The sequence below is a fragment of the Cinclus cinclus genome, chromosome 3 (assembly GCF_963662255.1).
Source record: "Cinclus cinclus chromosome 3, bCinCin1.1, whole genome shotgun sequence".
Taxonomy (NCBI): Eukaryota; Metazoa; Chordata; class Aves; order Passeriformes; family Cinclidae; genus Cinclus; species Cinclus cinclus.
The window spans coordinates 43374603-43394668 of NC_085048.1; the positions used below are offsets into that span (position 1 = coordinate 43374603).

General features: G+C 40.1%; 1 protein-coding gene across 5 annotated transcripts in view; it reads right to left on the minus strand.

Annotated features, from left to right (window-relative positions):
• ATG5 (autophagy related 5) overlaps positions 1 to 13563 on the minus strand; it is a 71987-nt gene extending 58424 nt beyond the window's left edge. For 4 of the 5 annotated variants that reach the window (XM_062489914.1, XM_062489917.1, XM_062489916.1 and 1 more), the window contains exons 1-4: positions 13525 to 13563; positions 12671 to 12825; positions 7157 to 7284; positions 670 to 748 (exon numbers count right to left, since the gene is read on the minus strand). In XM_062489914.1, the coding sequence (XP_062345898.1) occupies positions 670 to 748; positions 7157 to 7284; positions 12671 to 12778 (315 nt within the window). In that variant the 5' untranslated portion in view covers positions 12779 to 12825; positions 13525 to 13563. Of the gene's footprint in view, positions 1 to 669; positions 749 to 7156; positions 7285 to 12670; positions 12826 to 13524 lie in introns of those variants that run through there. The other variant, XM_062489918.1, reaches the window with a different exon arrangement.
• Between the last annotated feature and the right edge of the window lie 6503 nt (positions 13564 to 20066).

Below are 20066 nucleotides of genomic sequence, written 5' to 3' on the forward strand. Positions count from 1 at the left end.
ATATCATGATTTGTAGCTGTGCTTTTGACTTCAAAACACACCTGGAATTATTGTCTCATTTCAGAATATGCAAAAATCCTGCACTAAAGCTAACCTCGTTCAACTTCCATTCCGAGCAAAGATCAGTAGTGCTATTAAGTCATACCTAATGGGTTTACAATGCATAATCAAAATAATGTCTCTCCTGTGACTAAGCTATCACAAGACCAAATTCATTTCACGCAGTTCTCTAAAAGGGATCAACATTAAGTAAAACAGCATTCCCTGACTCCAAAGATTTCTACAGCATCTCATATCCATGATCATATATGCCTAAAGGGACAAGCACTTCTCAAGCTTCCCCATCTTCAATCAACTTAAGCCAATTAAATTAAAAAGATTATAGGAAGTTCTGCTATCATAAGCCTCATAGCTTGAAAAACAATTTTGGATTTTGAGATTATAATAGAATAATTTCCTACAGAAAGTCCAGTAAAAGCACACACCATCTCATGGAAAATAGCTGCAGATTTACAGCTTTTAAATGCTTCCTGAGCAATTAATGTTATCCCTTTCAAATCACACCATTCACATGTTTTATAAAATAGTTATGCAACCTTTTCCTAGTTTCCAAATGTCATGCAATCTGGTGCTCACTTGTTCTTAAAAAAAGATTCTATATCAATTTACCTTGAAGTGCACTGTGATGCTCCAAGGAAGGGCTGTATTTGACGCATGGAGATCAAAGAGTAAACCAATTGGATAATGCCTAAAAATTACAAGATATCAATTTAATATAGAAGCCATGCATTTAATACTACATACCACAGTTAACATACCTGCACTTACACACACACACACACACACACACACACAATAGCTGTTTGACTCCCATAATTAGCATTCTTTACTGCTTACTTCGAAAAGTTATACAGGAAAGTTTAGAATCTGAGAGGCAGAATCAAGTCTGGAATGTACATGTTCAATATATAAACCTGTGGTCTCCAAGCTGCACCCACAAAACACTGCTACTTTTGCAACAGCTTTAAGTGGCCTACAGCTGCTTTGCTGAACTTTCCAAAACAGTACTTTTATTTTAAAAGCATCAGACCAGGAATAGCTGGTCTGACAGAAAAGCACACATGCTCTCAGATGCTTGAGTGTCCCGGGTTTATACCACACTGACCCCAACATGCTTTCCTTCTCCCACATGTCTGATACATCAAGGCAGAGAATAAGCAGAAGAGTGAAAAAATTACGTATCTGTAAAAGGGCTGAAAGATGATAGATCAACTCTGTATCTTTACTATCAAATCAAGAAGAATGAAACGAGAGGAAAAAATTAATCGGAGTTTTATATTTCAGTGCTAGTCTAGATTAAAGGAGTTACACAAAAAAAGCCTGCTTCTGACAAATATTCTCTTCTGTCGCTTAGCTTTCTCTCCTTTAAATTCATCAGAATATTACAGCCCCAAGCAGAATCTGGAACATATATCACACACACAAAACCTCCAGACACTGTAAAAAAACATTTTTGTTCCGTTTTCTCAAACACAGATATTGGCAAGATTTTTTGCGTTGTTTTTTTGTTTGTTTGTTTTTTTTACATTCAGCATACCAAGATCCATTCTCATATCCTTCAAAAAAATCATAGCCCAAAGAGCCTTACTAGCTTTTCGTCCTACAAAGAGAGAAACACATGCTGAACTGTAAAGACAGTAGTTTCACTGAATTAAATGTGACTGATGACAGGTCGCAGACCCAAGCACGTAGATAAGTTTTGAAAGTCCCAAGAGTACTAACCGAGAGTGTTTCTTTATCAGCACCTGTGCCAAGCCATTTTCCGGAGCGGTGAAACTCTCACGCAACAGTGCTTTAGCACCCTCTATGGGTGAGCCACCCCAAAGGTAAGACAAATTCACCACAACAGCAAAATAAAAACCAAAATACGACTACAATTCCTGAGCTTACCTGAGAATAAAGAGGATGAATATCCATATTTATCCCGATTCACGGCTAATGCTCAAGTTTTTACCGTTAAGATATTTTAATATTAACTGCCAATCATGTCCTAAACACTTAACAGAGAATCAGCAAGAGTTCCATGAAAGAATGGTTTTCTGGGTGAGTTAAGTAACAAAAACCAGATTTGATAATCAGATGAATTTAAATTTTCAACATGAACAATGACTTCCAGTTACTTTCGATTTATACAACAAAAAAAGATAACCAAGAAAAAGAAAACCACCACAAAAAAAGCCATATAAAACCTCCTGCATTAAGTCTTGGCCTACATCTATATTTTCTAATCAGTTAAGATTCCTAAGTGAAGTTCATGTAATCAATTTTCTTCAGTAAAATCCCCGTGCTTTCAGAGTTAACAGATGCCTGATCCAATGATGCTCTGACCTTTTGTCTTCTGCTAAATTATGAACAGGAAGGGTAAAGCATCCATCCAGTTGGTACCAGAAAGCCACCTATACAAATACCAGGGCTAGAACACAACCCACACCAAAGGGACAACAACTCCACTGAAAGCCATGTGCAAGTGCTCAGACAGGATGGAAACAAGCTGCAGCTGCCATCCCCTAGCATCTGCTGAAGAAACTATTCCAGCACAGAGTGGCATCACCCAGGGAGGGCTCCTGAGAAAGGCTGCAACTCTCCAGGTTTCAAGCTGCCAGGGGAGTTTGGGACCTCTCCTGAGGGTTGGAGAAAGCAGAGGAAATGTCTTTGCCTAGAGGAGGTGCACATTAGTGAGGAGCTATGTCAGCAAGCTAGGGAGCTGCAGGAAGTCAAGGGGCTGCACAGCATCAGGGAAGATGTAGAGATTAATGGCATCTTCAACAGGATCTCAGAGAATGAGATGAGAATCTGGAGAGAAAGTGTCAGCAGTCATTGGAGTGGTCAGTGGGGACCCTCAGGATGGGGAGGACCAGAGCTGTGTGAACTCTGGTGTTGAGGAATCCATTCAGTGCCAGTAGCTCAGTGTGCAGCTGCAGAGGGAGCTGCAGGTTGAGCTCTGGGTGATGGGAGCCCCAAGCAAGAGGCCAAAACTGGTGCTGACCCTTTGCACAGGAAAGGGCATGGGAGCCTGTGGCCCTGCCAGATGCCTGGACACTCAGGGACACAGCAGGAGCCAACGACACAGAGGAAAAACCCCACACTATCAAACACAGACGGTGAGGTTATAAAAGCCATGGGGTTCCTTGGTTTTTGGTCCCCACTCAGGGGCACCAGTTCAAGCTGTTATTCTGTTGTTACACCATGACCAAGATCTTTTAAGGATCCAGATACCTGAGGCTCTGCTATGGGAAACCAAGGGTTGAGTGGGTAAGGAAACCTTGTCTGACTGTGTGGGTGTGGGGTGTGTAGGGAGTCAAGCGAGGCACCCCTCGGCTCCCTGGAGATGCCTGCTGCAAAGGGGCCTCAGTCCAGCTCAGGTGGTCCAAGTGTGTGACTGCCAGAGCAGCTCCTGGATGGACTGACAGAAAAGCTTCCTTAACCTCTGGCCAAGAGAGGGCAGGCCTTCTCCAAACACTGGCAGTGCTTCTGGGTCAGGCAAGAGGCTGGAAGTTCTGAGGAAGCATCAGAGCTGTCTGAACAACACATCCACAGCCAGAAGAAGCAGTCATAGCACTAGGAGACTGCATCCTAAATGGGAGAGAACCCCAACTGCCAACTTGTTAACCTCCAGTGGTTTGCCACTTGTTAAAAAGTTGCAGACTGGCAAAGCTGTCCCCTGCTTGACTTACTAGTCCTTGCTGTTTACCTACAAGGGCACAAATTTTAAGTGCTGCAACTGAACACCTGAGAGTATCAAAAGTGACTATACAAGTTCTAGGGCCAAGGAGGCATCTCCACAATTTTGCTATTAAAGGTTCAGAGAGGTATCTGCAGGTCAGGAGTTGGTTATGCAGCTGGTGCAACAACAGAGGCTTACTTGGCTTTCACAGACATGGAATATTCTTTGGGGATAATGGACTGCTAAGGAAATATGGAATCCACCTAAGTCAGACAAAAGTATCTTTGCCTTCATGTTGCCCAGCCTGGTGAGAGCTTTAGACCATAAACAACAGAAGCGTAAATAACAACCCACAGAAAAATAGAAATGAATGGACATGAGAGGACAGCAAGTGGTGAAAGTCATAAAAGAAGGTAGAAGAGAGCCCACCACAAGTATCTAGATAAGTGCACATAGCTCAGGAAACAAGCAGGAAAAACTAGAGTTGCACAAGCTATGACATTAGTGGGAGGGTGTTGGGCTACCTGAGGTACAGCGAGACAGCTTGCACAACTGGAATACTGCTGTGGAAGGACAGACATAAGCTGCTTAGTAAAGGCAGGCAGGGCAGATGAGGACAGAGGGTTGCCGTCCATGTCAGGGAACAGCTTAGATGTATGAAACTTAATACGACAGACAACAGGTTGGTCAGGTTCCAGTGGTTCAGGAACAGAAGAGGGACTAGTAAGGGCAACAGATCATGCAATCCAGGTGAGAAAACAGACGAAGTCTTCTTTAAACAAATCAGTAAATGTCTACATCACAGATCCTGGCTCCTGTTAATCTCTCACATCTGCTGGAAAAGCAACACAGTGGGACACATGTAGTCAAGATTTCTTGGTACAGACACTGGATGAACCAGAGATAACCCAAAGCTGAATCTATTACTTATCTGTTAAGACAAAAGAGTTGTGATAATTAGTGGCAGCTTTAGATGCAGTGACCCTGAAATGGCAGAATTAAAAGTCCTGGAGAAAGGACAGTAATCAGAATACAGACTTTTGACTTCATTTTTCATTTCCTCCTGGTGCCCCTACACAGTTCAGGCTCAGCCATATCAGATGCATCACTGGACAACACTTTCAGTCCTTCATCTGCAGCCAGAGCACTGAATCTATGCTGTACCCACAGAAATGCAGGTGTAGAAGGAACATTCCTCCTGTTGCAAGAAGTCAAACTTCCAGCTCTTCCAAATTTGTCTGTATCTCATTCAGTGTGCTTGTAGATTAAGTCTCCTGTAGCTGCAGGATGGTCTGAGGTTTGATCCATTTCCTTTTGAAGTCTCTAATGCTGCACGGTCTGATAATCTCTCCCTGAAACTCCCTACCTTGGTGACACAGACCCTTCCCCAGCACACACCTCCTGCAGGCAAAGAATCCATCTTCCCCTGTCCCAACACTCTCAGCAGGACAAAGAACTTTGGCCCATGTAACTCCAGGCCTAGAGAGCTTAATTCTCCTTTAAGAACTTGACCGATGTGCTGCAGAGCCTAAAGTTGAAACTATGTTTCAGACTTCCTCCAAAATCTCACTGGAAAATAGAAGAGCCACGTCTGAACAGGTATAGACTTCATCCCAATTAGGTATGAAACTGCACACACTGTAAACAATAAGACCTCACAGAGCAAGGTAAACAATTAGAATAAACAATACCATTAACAAGTTCTATCTGAGTCTGAATGCACAAGCCATAGCTAAAAAGATTAAACATTAATGCCCACTATTCTTTCTCAATGAACTACTAGCTCCATTTAATTCTCAGTTCCTGTGTTTGGGTCTTTCCCAGAATAAGGTTCAGCTCTTTATGGGATTACCATTCTCCTAAAATACTGATTTACAAATACCACTTTCCTTAGAAAAGCAATTCCACCGAAATCAGTGGAGCTGTTCCTGGCAAAACAGGTATAGTTTTTCTGAAAGGTGACAGCCCTAATTTACACTATTTTTTTCATTTCTACATTCAGTGAATTTAATAACTCTTCACGTAATTTTAGAATTACAAGCTACATTTTTATTCTATACCTATATTGTACAGGTTTGGGGTTTTTTTAAATTCTAGCTTAAACACCATGGTATTAGAAAACTTACAGAAAATACAGATCTATTTTTGGTGGAAGTACAAAGCCTCTCTTTCCTTTCTTGTTACAACTTCAGTGAAAACTTGTATTCTCCCAATACTTTCCTGGGATTATGAACACACTGGGACAAATGCAGTACTTTGCTGTTTATTTAGGTAGTATCTTTGACTCAACATGACCATGGCACATAAGACACCATTTCTTGTTAAATTCCACATAATTTATTTAGATGTCTAAAGCTGATTTCGCCAGTCAGTTCTAATAAAAGTTTAAAGAGATTGTTTTTATGGGTTTCTATTTAGATATTTTTGAGGTTTACACTAGGTTGGTCTCAAAGAAACAGAAGACTAGTAGAGATCTACTGCATCACCAAATCTACAGGGACTCCATGATGTGATGCTTACTAATCACAAGACAATCCAGGTTCAGAAAGATTTAAAAAATCACTTTTTTTCTTTCCTATGATGACACAAGAAATAAAAATCTCTTCATCATTCAAAATACTAAATACTTTCTGGAGGGCTGATGCTGTCTGTACAGAACTAGTAAACACTGCAGCTCTCAAGACTTTTTTTTAAAACTCTTTAACAACAGAAGAAGTAGAAAACTTGATGAAAAGTTTTTATAAAAATTAATTAAGTCAAACAGTCCAAGTCCTGAACCGCTCACAAAAAAAAAAAAATCAAAACATCAAACTAAAACCCAAAAGAATATAGTTTTAATAGACTATAGGACAAAATAAAACAAGAATCAAAAGCAATTAGTTCAGTACATTTGAGCTAATTGAATTCAACAAATGCTTGCAGATCAATATTAGATTTTTCCAGTGCAAGCACGTATCACACCAGTGAACAGTGAGGGCTACTCATGTTTTATTACTGTCATACTTATAAGCTATTTGCATTCAGACTCCAGAACTATTACTTTCTATCTGTGTTACTAGACATCTTTTAGGAAGATGGAATATGTTAAAGGAAGATTTATTTGGCAATTGTACTGCAAGCAACAGTAAAACCAAAACTACAAGCATTCTGAATTATGGTAACAACGAGAACAAAACCAGTAAGTGCAGTACAACACCTCTATCTTACATGTACAGTAAAAATTCAAGCAGAATAATAAAAAAATAAGTTCAACATTAAACCTTCTTTTGTCTTTCCCCACAAACACGCATTTCTTACCCTCCTCCTCTTTTGCCATCTTTGAAACTCAAAGGAATGATTACTTTAGGAAAACTACTGACACTGCTAAACCTGGGAACTCTCTACATTCCCAGGTTCATAAATGGCACAAAGTACAAAGTTCAATAAACTCACCATTTCAGTGGTGTACCTTCATATTCAAACCATATTTCACTAACTTCCTCTTGTCTCATAACTTTCTGAAAGTGTTTCTTCACTTTGTCTGTTACCAGTGTCAAGTAGCTTATCCTTGGCAAAAGCAACTGGAAAAAAATTATAGAAGCTTTAAGTGCAAATACAACACACTAAAGTAGTAAAAATTGGTAATAAGTATGCATTTTCATAACCAAAATTCAGTTAGCACTCTCCTCCTTTTTAAGGTAAGAGGTCTTTTAGACAGTTTACTTTTTAATGGTCAATGAAAGGCTATAAATTGACCTACTCAGATGATGCAGAATAGCAGTATCCAATATATTAACACCAAAAAAAGTAAAAAATTAAGTTATTGATTCTTTCAGTGGGGTGGGGCGTAGAACAGTGGACTTCAATTTCTGCTTTGCTCTATTTAAATAATGAAGTTTTAAACCTTTTTGATATGAGCACAAGAAGAGATTCTAACTTCTAATTGAAAAGAATGAGCAACTGCGTATCAGCCATTACCTCAAAATGGAAATTCCTACACAAGGAAAACAAAAACCAGTGAAACTAGATGCTTAAGGATTTGGTTTCCAAGTGTTTTGTACTTCCAATAGCTGGCATTTTCCATTTTCTTTGCACTGGGTTTGCCAGTTCAACATGTTACTCAAGACTATTATTCTTCCACTATTTAACCTTCACCCAGCAACTAAAATCAGAAAGAAAACTGTAAATATTTTATTAGCTGAAACAAGAACACATTCTTACAGATTTTTCATATACTATCTTCTTTTCTCAAGTGTATACTATCCAATTCAGAACACTGTGCTATTTTTATTTGCAACATCTTCCCTACCATCTTTTTCTAACTGTCTTACGCCCAGGAGTGGTTAAGCACTCTGTATCAATCAGTGAATGGATTGATGACTGTGTGGCACATTTACAAGAGATAAACCAATCCATAAGGATTAACAAACAATGCTATTCAGTATCTCAACGAGTAAAGATTAACCTACTTGTAAAATATCAATTCACTTTTAGACCAGACATTTTAAATTAATAGTATCCATTCTGTAAAGTTTTGCTTCATAATTATTAATAAAATAGATGGGTCTAAGGAATATATAGATTATATTTTACATGTTTAGAGAAATATTTGTTTTCCAGTGTTCCTCATAATCAGTGTTGTTTCTTAAAGTATTTTCTTTACAGTATACGAATAATACCATACCCTAAATGAATGTATGTGGTACAGACATCTCAAACTGTGTAAGAATATATTTTGCCTGACAGAAAACTTGATCTCTGCTGCAACACTCTTCCAGAATTTCTCCAATAATTAGACCACACTTTGATATATAAATCAGATAGTATTTTGGCCACAATACTACAATTTGTAAATAACCAATTTGCAAAGAAGTATGGACAGTACATCAAGTTGCTGGAAGAACAGATTCATCTTTTTGATAATGCCTCATTAGGTTACATCTGTGACACAGCTAAATTTTACAGTTTTTTTAAAATTACATAAGGCCAAGTCTCACCACTATCACAGTCATGTCAGTTACCACTCCATTTTTCATGTACCATATGGCTTTCTTTTTCCAACTGCTGCTTTTATTACCATCATCACATTGTTTTTACCTTGTTTCATAGGAGCAATGCAATCAAAATATGACCTTCATTTTTAAAAGGCAAACAAACTCAATAAATTCAATGAAGTTATGTACACATTCAAGTAAGAATTGCTTGGTACTTTAATGACTTGAATGACAACATAAGCTTATCCTTTATTTACCTAATTCCACATATATTCACCGATTGCTCTTGAGACAATACAGTCCAGGCTATACCAATCAAACCCACATATCATGGTAATAATTTCAAGTTACTTCTGCATGATATGTACAGTTAAACTAAAGCTGTTGTACCCTGATGAGACTTACTAGGCCTCTTAGAAAAGCCAATTCTCAGTATGCTGCATGTAGCACAGCCACGCTGGAACTGATAAATATATTAAAGCATTATTTATTGCAATAGTGTTTCACATAACCCTTTAAACTGCATAACTTCCTCTGTAAAATATTCTATTTCAGTTTATATTGTGAAAGAACAACCCAGTTCCTACTTCAACAGAATTAGAGAATATAGACAATAACCAAATCACATTCAACTGATTTCAACAGAACATGGCCAGCACTCCCAAAAGGCTTCAACAAAAACTGTACAACTGTACAAAACTCAACAGTTAATCACGAATTACCTGTTTTTCAGAGATGCTGAGCATTTGTAAACCTATTGAACTCATTGTCTGGTCCCCCCAGTTCTTTTACCTTGATGTGGTTATCCCCTTCCATAGGAAAAATCAAAGGATCTAATTCTACCACATTTCTAGCTTTAATTATCTTGGAGATTTATAAGTACACTAAATCTGTTGAGATCTTTAAAAGCAGTTTAAACATATTTTCACTCTGTTACCCCTTTCAATATCCCTTTCCCACCCACTGAAAGATAACAAGATCAGGAGTTCTCTTCATTAAATTAAGAAAAGTAAATACATCACTAAGCAGAATAAATCCTCACAGTCATCCCTAAATGTCACCCCCAAAAATTACACAAACCGCAACACCTTCCTTTTGAATACTTTGCATTGCTACAATATTTATTCACAATAGCCAGGAATGACTTCTTATTAACCAGGAGGTTAAATGAAATACAAAGAACTCCTAATGCCCAAGTAAATGCTTGCAATATAACTTTGTGCAAAGATTATCTCTCCAAGTATATCCGCAGGTTTTGTTGCAGAGCATGCAGTATTTTTATAAGAAAGAACTAAAACAGAAAAATTACAGTTTTAAATAGAACTGCACTGGTCTGATTACTAAAGAGTTGAGAGAGATGAAACAAAACATCATAATATGGAATGGCTTCACGTTGTTCTCTCCTACAGATATCTTAACAAAATAATACTTTTGACCACCAGCAAGCTAAAGAGTGGTCCTGTTACAGACCAGTCCCTTGGGCAGAGCATCATTCTAAGACTGTACCCTGCTGTAATTTTGTTCTTTATACATCTGACAAGTTTCAGCCAATGAGCCTCTGCTTCATATATACTTCTTTTATCCTTTTCTTTCTAACTGTTGCTTGCACCAAGAGGCAAACAGTACATAATTTTAAAATAAAATGCAAAACAATTTTAGAATAAGAGAAAAATCCGGTAATTCAGCAACAAAAGTAATTCAAGTAAACTGTTCCTAAATACGCTGCCACTCAAAATATAAACCTCTGCATGAAACACTCCAAAGAAAGTTGATGTATCAATTCCTAGCATAACTGCAGAAACCCACCCTACATGAATATATTAAAACACAGGGTAATGTTTTATCAGAGCTGCCCAGTCTTTATGTTACCCTCTTTCCAAAAGGCAGGCAAGTTAATTTTAAATTACTTGTGCAGTGCCAGAAAGTGGTCCACACATGCTTCAACTCCTGTGCTGCACTAACCCATCTGACAGACAGGGCTGCCCTGTCACACCACTCACAAAAACTGAAATCCATCCCACAGACTCTGGGTTGTTTTTCTAACCCCTCACCCTCCAAGTCTGTTATCCTTCATCTTCATAAAGCAAATTCCTCAGAGCAGAATCCTTTATCCTCTCTCAACTTACTGATGCCAGTGATATGTTCCCATGCAATCTCACCATTTATGAAAGGCAGTCTGGAATACAGAAGTTGTGTCTATACCAAAAAGTAAGAGGAGATAAAGCTGAAGAGCTAGTATCAAGGGCTGGAAATGTTAACTACATATACTTTTCTACTTTACCCATAATTTTAGGTGTTTTGATGTTATTTTATTTTGTTTTAGCTCAAATGTCCACTAGCAGCTGAAGCCCATCTGCTGCTTCAGCTTCACGTGAAAATGATTCAGCCCATGGGCTGACTGCTCTGTGATGCCAACCTGGGCACAGGAAGTGGAAAGGATGAAGACTTATTTCAAATGCACTCCAGAACTGAACAAAAACATTAATGCAAACACACTCTGAAACTATCAGAACTATACCATGGCTTAAAACCTTGATTACTATTCTGCCTTATTCTATTATAAATCCTTGGTCCCTCCAAAGACAGAAAGCTGCATTACCAGCTCCAACGTGAACTGCAAAACGAAGAAGCTAAAATTTTAGAATTTCACGTCATTCCATGAGTAACCACATTTTGCAGAAAGATAGAATTAAGCATTGAGAATTTTTGTGCACACTTTACATGGAATAAATAAAAGAAATCCTACAACCTTAAAACCTTTTTCCTGACTTAGAAAGCTGGCCAGACCACAAGGATAACATGGTTTCATGGTTTCCATGCCAATGTTAAACAGATCAAGGCTGTAAGCCTCTAAATTTAAACTCATACCTTTCAAGTAGCTCTCAAAGAAAGTACACAAACATATTTTAACTCACGTGTAATTAATTAATAATAATTTAAAATCTGAGACTTTTAGATAGGTTAGATGTATTTGGCAATAGGTCAACAAATATGAAGCAGAGTTTACCAGTGATGAAACTACAATAGACAAAGATGAGCACTATTAGTGCTGAAGAAAAAACACTAATAGTTTATTAGGTTTCAAAGCAACACATGCAAATGAGAAACTGATAACACAAAGATGCTATTGAACACAAGAAAAAAAGTTCTATCCAGTATGGAATGGGATACGATAAAACTCTAGATTTTCAGAATCCCATAAAAAAAAAAAAGTTCAAGATTTCCCTCCCATATATTTGTTACATTTCAAATTTGCATTTCACTGAATCAGCTAACACTCTTTTTCAATTTGATGCCTATTAGGTGCTGAAAGAATGAAAACTGATGAGAACACTATAAATAAATAGATCATTACAGAACGTACTTCCATGTTACAACTCAAATACATCCATAATGCTTTTTTTAATCATCAGCTAGAAATCCTATTCAGGCAGCGTTCTGTTTGGCCATTGTAGTCCTTTTCTTATTTCTGAGCCAGATCTCTCATGGCTGCTGCAGTTTAAAGAAAAGAAAATGAGTAGAAGACATCCACAGAGCCAGTGTTCATTATGAGTTTTTGTTACACAGGTGATCAACCCTAATGTTTAAGATTTTGTAAGTCTGACTAAATTATTTCTGCATTAATGGAAGCCCTCTGCCTTTGACTGCTCATTATCCAAGAACATACAAATTCACATCCAGCCTCCTCCTTTACTTAGTCACTCACTGACTTTCTAAGAATTTTTTTCAAAGATCTTAATTATTTGTGATAAGTTTCTCTCCCTAGTGAAACAAGCCTGAAGTTTTCCATTTGCTGTGAAGAAAGATAAAGTCACACAGCATGGTCATATCTTTACTTTCAGAAGCTACCAGGAATAAGAAGAAAAAAAGCGGGTTTTTTTCCCACAACATGCAGTAGTACACGTGATGAGAATGAAGTAAACAAACATAACCACGGCCTTGGACTATTTGCGACTCCCTTTGTCATACTCACATAGTAGGGCTCAGCTTCCCTTTCAGTTATCTCATCCTGATACAGAGTGAAACAGGTCGGTATTCGCCCAAACCACACATCTCGAAGTACATCTTTGTCATCTGTCATTCTTCCAATGGACAGCGAGGTACATGTAGATCAATTTGTTTCTTCAGCTACAAATGTAACCCATTTCCAACACCCCCCAAAATAAAACAAGTCAGAGCGACTGCAAAAAAATACATCTTGTTAAAGGCTCTCCCACAGCTACGGTCCTGCAGGCTGACCAGTGCTGTCACTGGGGCATTAAACGCATCACTTGGTACAAAGAACGGGACGAACTAAGTTCCCAGCTACAAACGCACGACGGTGGGCAAGGAGGGAACCGCAAGTGAGCATTTCCTAAGGCTGAATCACGCCCCAGCTGCAGAGCCCGTTACCGCCCCGCAGTTCCCGGCACCCCGGGAGGCCCCGGTGCCAGGGGCAGAGCCCGTGTCCGCGGACGGGCGGGCGGGAACACCCAAACGAGCCGGGCAGTGCGGGGGGGCGGGGACCGGCCGGGGGTCACCGAGGCCGCAGGAGGGCCCCAGCATCGCCCCGCGCCGCGCTGAGACCCGGGGCCAGCCGGGGCCCGGGCAGGCCTCGCGGGGTCTGTCTATCTGTCCGTCTGCCTGGCTATCCACCTCCCTCCCTCCCTCACTACCGGCAGCCGCCCGCGGTGAATCAGCGGTGCTCCCGCCCCACGGGGCCGGACCGGGAAGCGCCGCAGGCGGCAGCGTCAGGCGCGCTGTCCCGAGCAGCGGCCGGGCCTGGGGCGGGCTCGCCCGGGCAGTCCCGCCAAGGGGCCGCGGGGCCGGCCTGGGCCGAGCCGTTACCTCTGTCGCGACCGGCGACACCCGCCCGCCCGCGCGCGGGGCAGGAACTGAGCGGCGGCCGCGCCCCCGCCGCGGCCACGCCCCCGCGCACGCGCCTCCCGCCGAGGGGCTTCCGCCCGGCCCGCGCCGGCGCCGGAAGTCGGAAGCCAGAAGCCGGAAGCGGTGGTGCGGTGGGAGAGGTTGGGCCGGGCCGGGCGGTCGCTCCTGAGCCGCTGCGAGAGCGCTGTTGGTGCTGTGGTGGAGAGTCGGGGGGCTCCAGCTGTACTGGATCCGGCCATGGGCCCGCTCCTGAGCCATCGGGGGGGTCGCTTAGCCGATGGACCGCGCCTTTGAGGATTTTGAGCGTTTAATATTTCTGTTTTCTCTTACCCGATTGTTCTTTTTCCTATTTCCCGAAGGAAGTAATCATAACACCAAGCCTTATAGAGTTCAAGGAGCATTTAGATGTGCTTTCAGGCACATCCTGTGACTTTATGGGGTGTCTGTGCAGGGCAGGGAGTTGAATTCGATGGGTCCCTTCCAACTCAGAATATTCAGTGACCTTTTCTGTAGTAGATCTTACCCACCGTAATAGATGGAGCGTGTCCAGAGGACGCCGCAAATTTGGTGAGGGGACTGGAGCCCCTCCCCTATGAAGACAAGAAAAAAGAAAGTTGGGGCTGTTCAGCCTGGAGAAGAGAAGGTTGTGTGGAGACCTCATGGCAACCTTCCAGTATCTGAAGGGGCCTACAGGGAAGCTAGAAAGGCACTCTGCGTCAGGAACTGTAGTGATAGGACAAGGAGGAATGGGTACAAACTGAAAGAGGGGACATTAGTTAGGGTATGAGGGAGAAATTCCTTACTGTGAGGAAGTAGTGAGGCGCTAGAATAGTTGCTCAGGGAGCCCTAGCCTGGCAGCGTTCAATGCCAGGTTGGATAAGGCCTTGATCAACCTGGTCCAGTGGGAGGTGTCCTTGCCCATGGCAGGGCAGACTGGGACTAGATGATATTTAAGATCTCTTCCAATCCTTTGTATTCTATAATTTTGTGATTTTATACCATGATCGCAGGTGGATGAGGAGTATGCCTGTTGCCACCAGTAACACCTCTTGCATACCAAAGCATCGTTCTAAATTGTTTTTTATCCGCTCAGTAGGTGCAAGTTCACAGTGAATTCCACCTCTGCACTTCAAAGAACATCTCCCACAATTCTGTCACTCTGCAATCCCCATCTCGATGTCCTACAACTGTAGAGAGTACAGGAGGTGATCAACTGTTGGGCAGGGAACATCGTAATTCCCAAGGACGGTGTGTATCCTGTTGTGCTACACACTAGCGGTTGTCAAATCTGGGTTGTTCCCTGGCAAGATGTACAGTTGCAGCGAACAACTCAGAGTGCGTTTTTCGGCACGTTGGGATGAAAGCTGATACGGTGTGGTTTTAGCAGATGCACGGGCAGCAGTTTCAGTAGTGCCACGTTCTGGCCATGCTGCCTTGCGGCCACCAGATGTCACGCAGTGGCCACGGCTGCTGAAGGCGTCTTCAGGCGTTCGGGAACTTAACTGCAATTATTACAGACTTTCGGTGGGGTTTACCCAAAGACTGGCATTTTAATAAGTTTTGAGCCAACGTGATTTACAGAACTCTAGTATTTTTTTAATCATCTGAAGGATTAGAATAATCTGAAAGGCTCATTTTAATTTTTTTTTCCCAGTTTAAATAAGATCATAATGATGACCTCTTTTTGGTAAAGCATGATATTCCAAACATGAGGCTTAATAAAAAAAATATCTCTTTTGCTAATGCTCTATAAGCAAAAAGTTAAGCTGTGGCACTTTTGTGATTTGGTACATACACAAGGAAGCTTTCCTTGCCTTCTCTCTGAAGTTTTCTGTGACACGTTGATTTACAAAGGAGGTAAACTGCTGTAAACCTGGAGAAAACTTAGTAATTGGTATGGCCTGCTCAAGGACAGGGAAAGAAGGCACAGAGCACATGTGATATTGCAAGGGCTTTTTTGCTTTGAAGGGATCAGTTCCCTTACACTCCTGAATATGGTCAACTACACTCACCTTGCATGTGTTGGGCATGATGGTGGGAGAGGTTCCTCCAGAAGTATTGTCTGTGCACTCAAAACAGTTTTAACTAGTGTGGATGGGGTGGAAATGATTGTCTTGCACGCCTGGAATGGCAGGAGATGTGCACAGAACCGATCCCACAATTACAGAGACATCCTACCCGCAAGCACTGCACGTTTACTGTGTGTTTCTGCAAGGAACCCTCTTAATGCTGTTACAAGTCTGCTGAAACCAGTCTCAGGAGGATGCACTGGCCAGTGGAGCTGCTGTGATATGCCAGCACCTTTGGAAAAACAAACAAACAAACAAACAAACAAATAGAAAACCCTGACTGAACAGACAAAAACTCCGCAAGATTTTTACAAAGATTTTTCCTCATTACAAGATTTCAGAAAGTTTTGAACATGCAGATATCCCTGCAGGAAGTCAAGGAGAACCACAGCGATAGTATTTGCCCTTTCCTCCTATGAACTCCTCAGAGCTCACAGAAAAGGGTAGTTTTGGTAGGATCTGTAGGATGAAAGGATTGACTGATCATTGTAGCAGCATCATTAAAAGTAATGCCAGGTAATTTTTTTTCTCACAGGCAGGAGTCTGCAAGCTATTATCAGTGATACTGTTAGGATGTGACTCCTTCTTGATGCTGCCTGTGCTTACCTCCTGAGGTCTTACTTAACCCCTACTGCTACAGTTCTTGATGCATAACATTGGCCAGCTATATTGTACAATCAGCATTCTGTTGATTATTAATGATGACTACCAAGCAGATTAAACATTTACTTTTGCATTTTTCTCTTGTATATAATATAATGAGCATAAGCACCTGATTCAGGCACATGGATTCCACTTCATAGGCTGAAAACTGAATTCCACTGAAAGCCCAAGTCTTTTGCTGGATCTAGATATAAGAAGCCAGGTAGAGAATAAAACTCAGTCTAAGTTATAAAGTGAGATAACTTGCTATTTAAATTACCTTCCTATTTAAACATCCTGCTGGTGTAGTTAGTGTAGTTAGTGTAGAAGTGAATGCCAGCTTTTCTGTTATTATGACTACAAATAAAGAATCCAAATCCAAACATTAAAAATAATTGCCAGAAGGTAACATCAAAATAAATGCAATAAACAGGGAATTCCCTCTTTGACAATGTTTTCCCCGTTGCTATCTAATGCATTAAGTTGCACCATCACTTGGCACAATTGACTCATCTAAATTGGAAGGGGAAGAACTCAACAAACATATTTCCAATTCCAAAGATCCTTGAGCAGTATTCCCTCATTTTAAACGTCATCATCAGACAACACACAGTGAGTCATTGCCTAATGGCTGCTGAATCAAAATACCTGTTATTGAGTACATATGGAATGTGAAGATGCTTGTAAAGAACAAGATTATAATTAAAGATGCATTAATTCTAATAAAAAATAAGATAAATGGAACAGATGGTTTACATATTTGTGGGCAGTTATGTTTTTGTGCAATGGTAGTGCAGAGGAAGATTTGTAAGCAGAATCAGTGTATAATTTATGTTGGAAGGCACCTCTGGAGTTCTTCCCCGACATCTAGGCCAACACCCCAGCTCAAAGCAGGAGTTACTGCAAAGTTAGAACATATTAGTAAAGGCAAATCATGCCAGCATTTGATTACTGATAAGTAACCTGAAATAAAACATGAAATACTATTTCCCTCTGTATTTTGCTAGAACTGGGATTACTGATATTCATTGCTTTCATCACATGGAATTAATGTAATGGTACTTTTATAGAATTAGTATTTTCTGTCACCTGTGCATTCCACACAGTAAGGATAGTTTGCAAGTATATAATGTATATATTTATGTAAGTTATACATACATGGGTGTATTACAAATGGCCTTGGCGGGTGGACAAAAGATTCCATTTATTCAGTCCTGGTTCCTCTGCTGTAGAACCCAGACTCCATTAAATCATTGGCAAAACACAGAGATCTGTGAAACTTTACCTCTTCCAGTGTTGTTTCATTAGCAACTGATCAGCAATCACTATTGCTGTGTTCCCTTCACTTCTCTAACAGTTTTCAGTAGAAAGCAAAACATAATTTAATTTTCTAGATATTGTTTTTTGAGTGTGTAAACAAAACCAAATTGTGGGAATCATTATGTACACCTTTTAACATGCAACAGTGAGTAAGAGTCAAATGAAACTCATAAAGCTGCTATTTATATCTAGCTGAATAGTTCATTGTTGCCTACTCCCAGTGAAGAGTTAATTTGATTAATTACACAAGAAGCTGATTCATTAATCTGAGAACTTCCTGGAAATATTATAAGATAGCACCTAATGTTTTCCAGATACAATTTTAATTTATAAGTTTGTGGAAGCAAAAACATCACTCCTATCGGGATGTAATTCTCCTTTCACGCTCTCTTCACCTACAAATATTTTTGCCTTCTGTAACAGTGAATATATTTAGAAATATTCTAGACTGGTTTTAAACTCTTTCTTGTCTAAATAACTGAGGTGTGCTGAAAACTGTCCTAGTTTTCACTCACCATTGTTAAATCTTTTTCACTTTGCTGATTTCATAGAATCACAGAATGATTTGCACTGGAAAGGGACCTTGAAGTCCAATCTAGTTCCCACCCTCATTTCCTATTTTAGTCCTAACTTAAAATTCCTGTGTCTTATTTCAGACTATCAAAAAAATCTTTGCTAAACCAAGTGACTGGACATTAGGAAATCCTAGTTTTAGGTCTGTTGCTTATTATTTACCTTGAACAAAATCTCTTGGTTTTACTACTTTGTCACAGACTCATGAAAACCTCTTGTTCTCAGTGAGGAGGAAGGGAAATACCCCTTTTTAAAATTTCACAGTATGCACATGTGGAGATTTCTTATCAAGGTAGATCACATCATAAGCTTTCTTTTTTAATATATTGACAATGCCAACAGCCAGTTGTTCACTTAGCTAGATTTTTACCTCTCTGCATGTTAACTAAGTCATACTTATTCTCTCAAGTATTCTCACTTACCAATGATATGTATCTGGTATTCAAAAGGTAGTGGGACGGTGATTCCTGATGCTTCTGGATTTTTTCTGTTGGGAATACTGATGGAAAGGTTAATTGCTTTGTCAGTACTATCTCAGTATGGGACAGGTTGGGCTCCATCTGTGTTTGATACATAAAATTAGCCATCTATGACCAAAGATCAGCACTAACTTAGTGCTGAATCACAGCAGAGGCAGAAAGTAACACAAAAGTAGAAGGAAGATAATACATTAATCCTGTGCTGTTTAGCAATTGGAACAGCCTTTTGGTTGTTTACTTTTAGGCAAGATGAGGCTTCACCAGCAACCTACCTTGTTAATACCATTGAAATGTCAGCTGCTGAGACACGGGCAGTCCAGCCCTCAGTACAAGAAGACACTAAGCACCCATGTGTCACTCAGGACTTGGAAACTCCCAGAACTGAAACCAGAATTAACTGCTATTTGTTGACAAGTAATCTTTTATACCTCAGTAAGAATACTTCTTGCTGTACAGCTCTGTATTAAAATCATTTCAATAAGGACTTCATTTCTTTTCTGTGTTACACAGTGTAATTCCAAGCATCTGAGTTAGACTCTTTACAACCTGGTCTATTGGCTATATTATGAAACCTAACTTACTATTGCAAATATCATATGGGTTCATGGATCAACACAGTGCCAAGTATGACACAGAGACAGCAGCCCACATTCCCCACCCATCCAAGTCATCAAGGCATCAGAAAAGTAATTTTCTGTTCTCAGTAAACATAAGTGTCTTATTACATCTGATGTAGACCACAGTTTTTGCCTTAGATTTCTGAAAAAGTAGTACTGATTTGTAATAAAACACAGCATTTCTGTATTGTCGACAAAGGAGGTTTTTTAATATGACTGGATGTTTTTCATTAGTTTTACCCAGGGAAAGAATTTTTCTCAGTGATTCCAAATTCACTTTGATAATTTTGTAGTAATAAAATGTCAATAACTCCAGTTCTGAAACTCTGATATATCTTTATTTCTCCACTAATAAAGTGTGTTATGAAGATTTAAATTTACAAAGACCTTTTAGAGAATTTAAAATCAAGATTGGAGGCAAGCTTCTCTGGTTTTCTTTTCCTCTTGGTTGTGTTTGTTTAACATTTGTTATATGAGCGAGCTGTTAAATCACTGGTTTCTCAGGGAAAAAAGTAAGAATACGATATACATAAAGTAGAAGAATGGGTGTTTGAGTTGATGGTGAAAAGAAGTAAAAATCCTAAAGTCTGTCTCATTCCATAAGAAGTATAATTAACAGTGGCCTCATCAGTGCTGAGGGAGTGGAGGGTTGTTGGAAATCACTTCTCTTGAGCTGCTGGCCACTGTCTAACATAGCCCAGTATATGTTTGATTTCCTTGCTTACACAGAAGTTTGCATTTGCCTCTCTTGAACTCCATGATTCTTGCATCCTCTTGTTTGTTGAGATTCCTGTGAATAACAG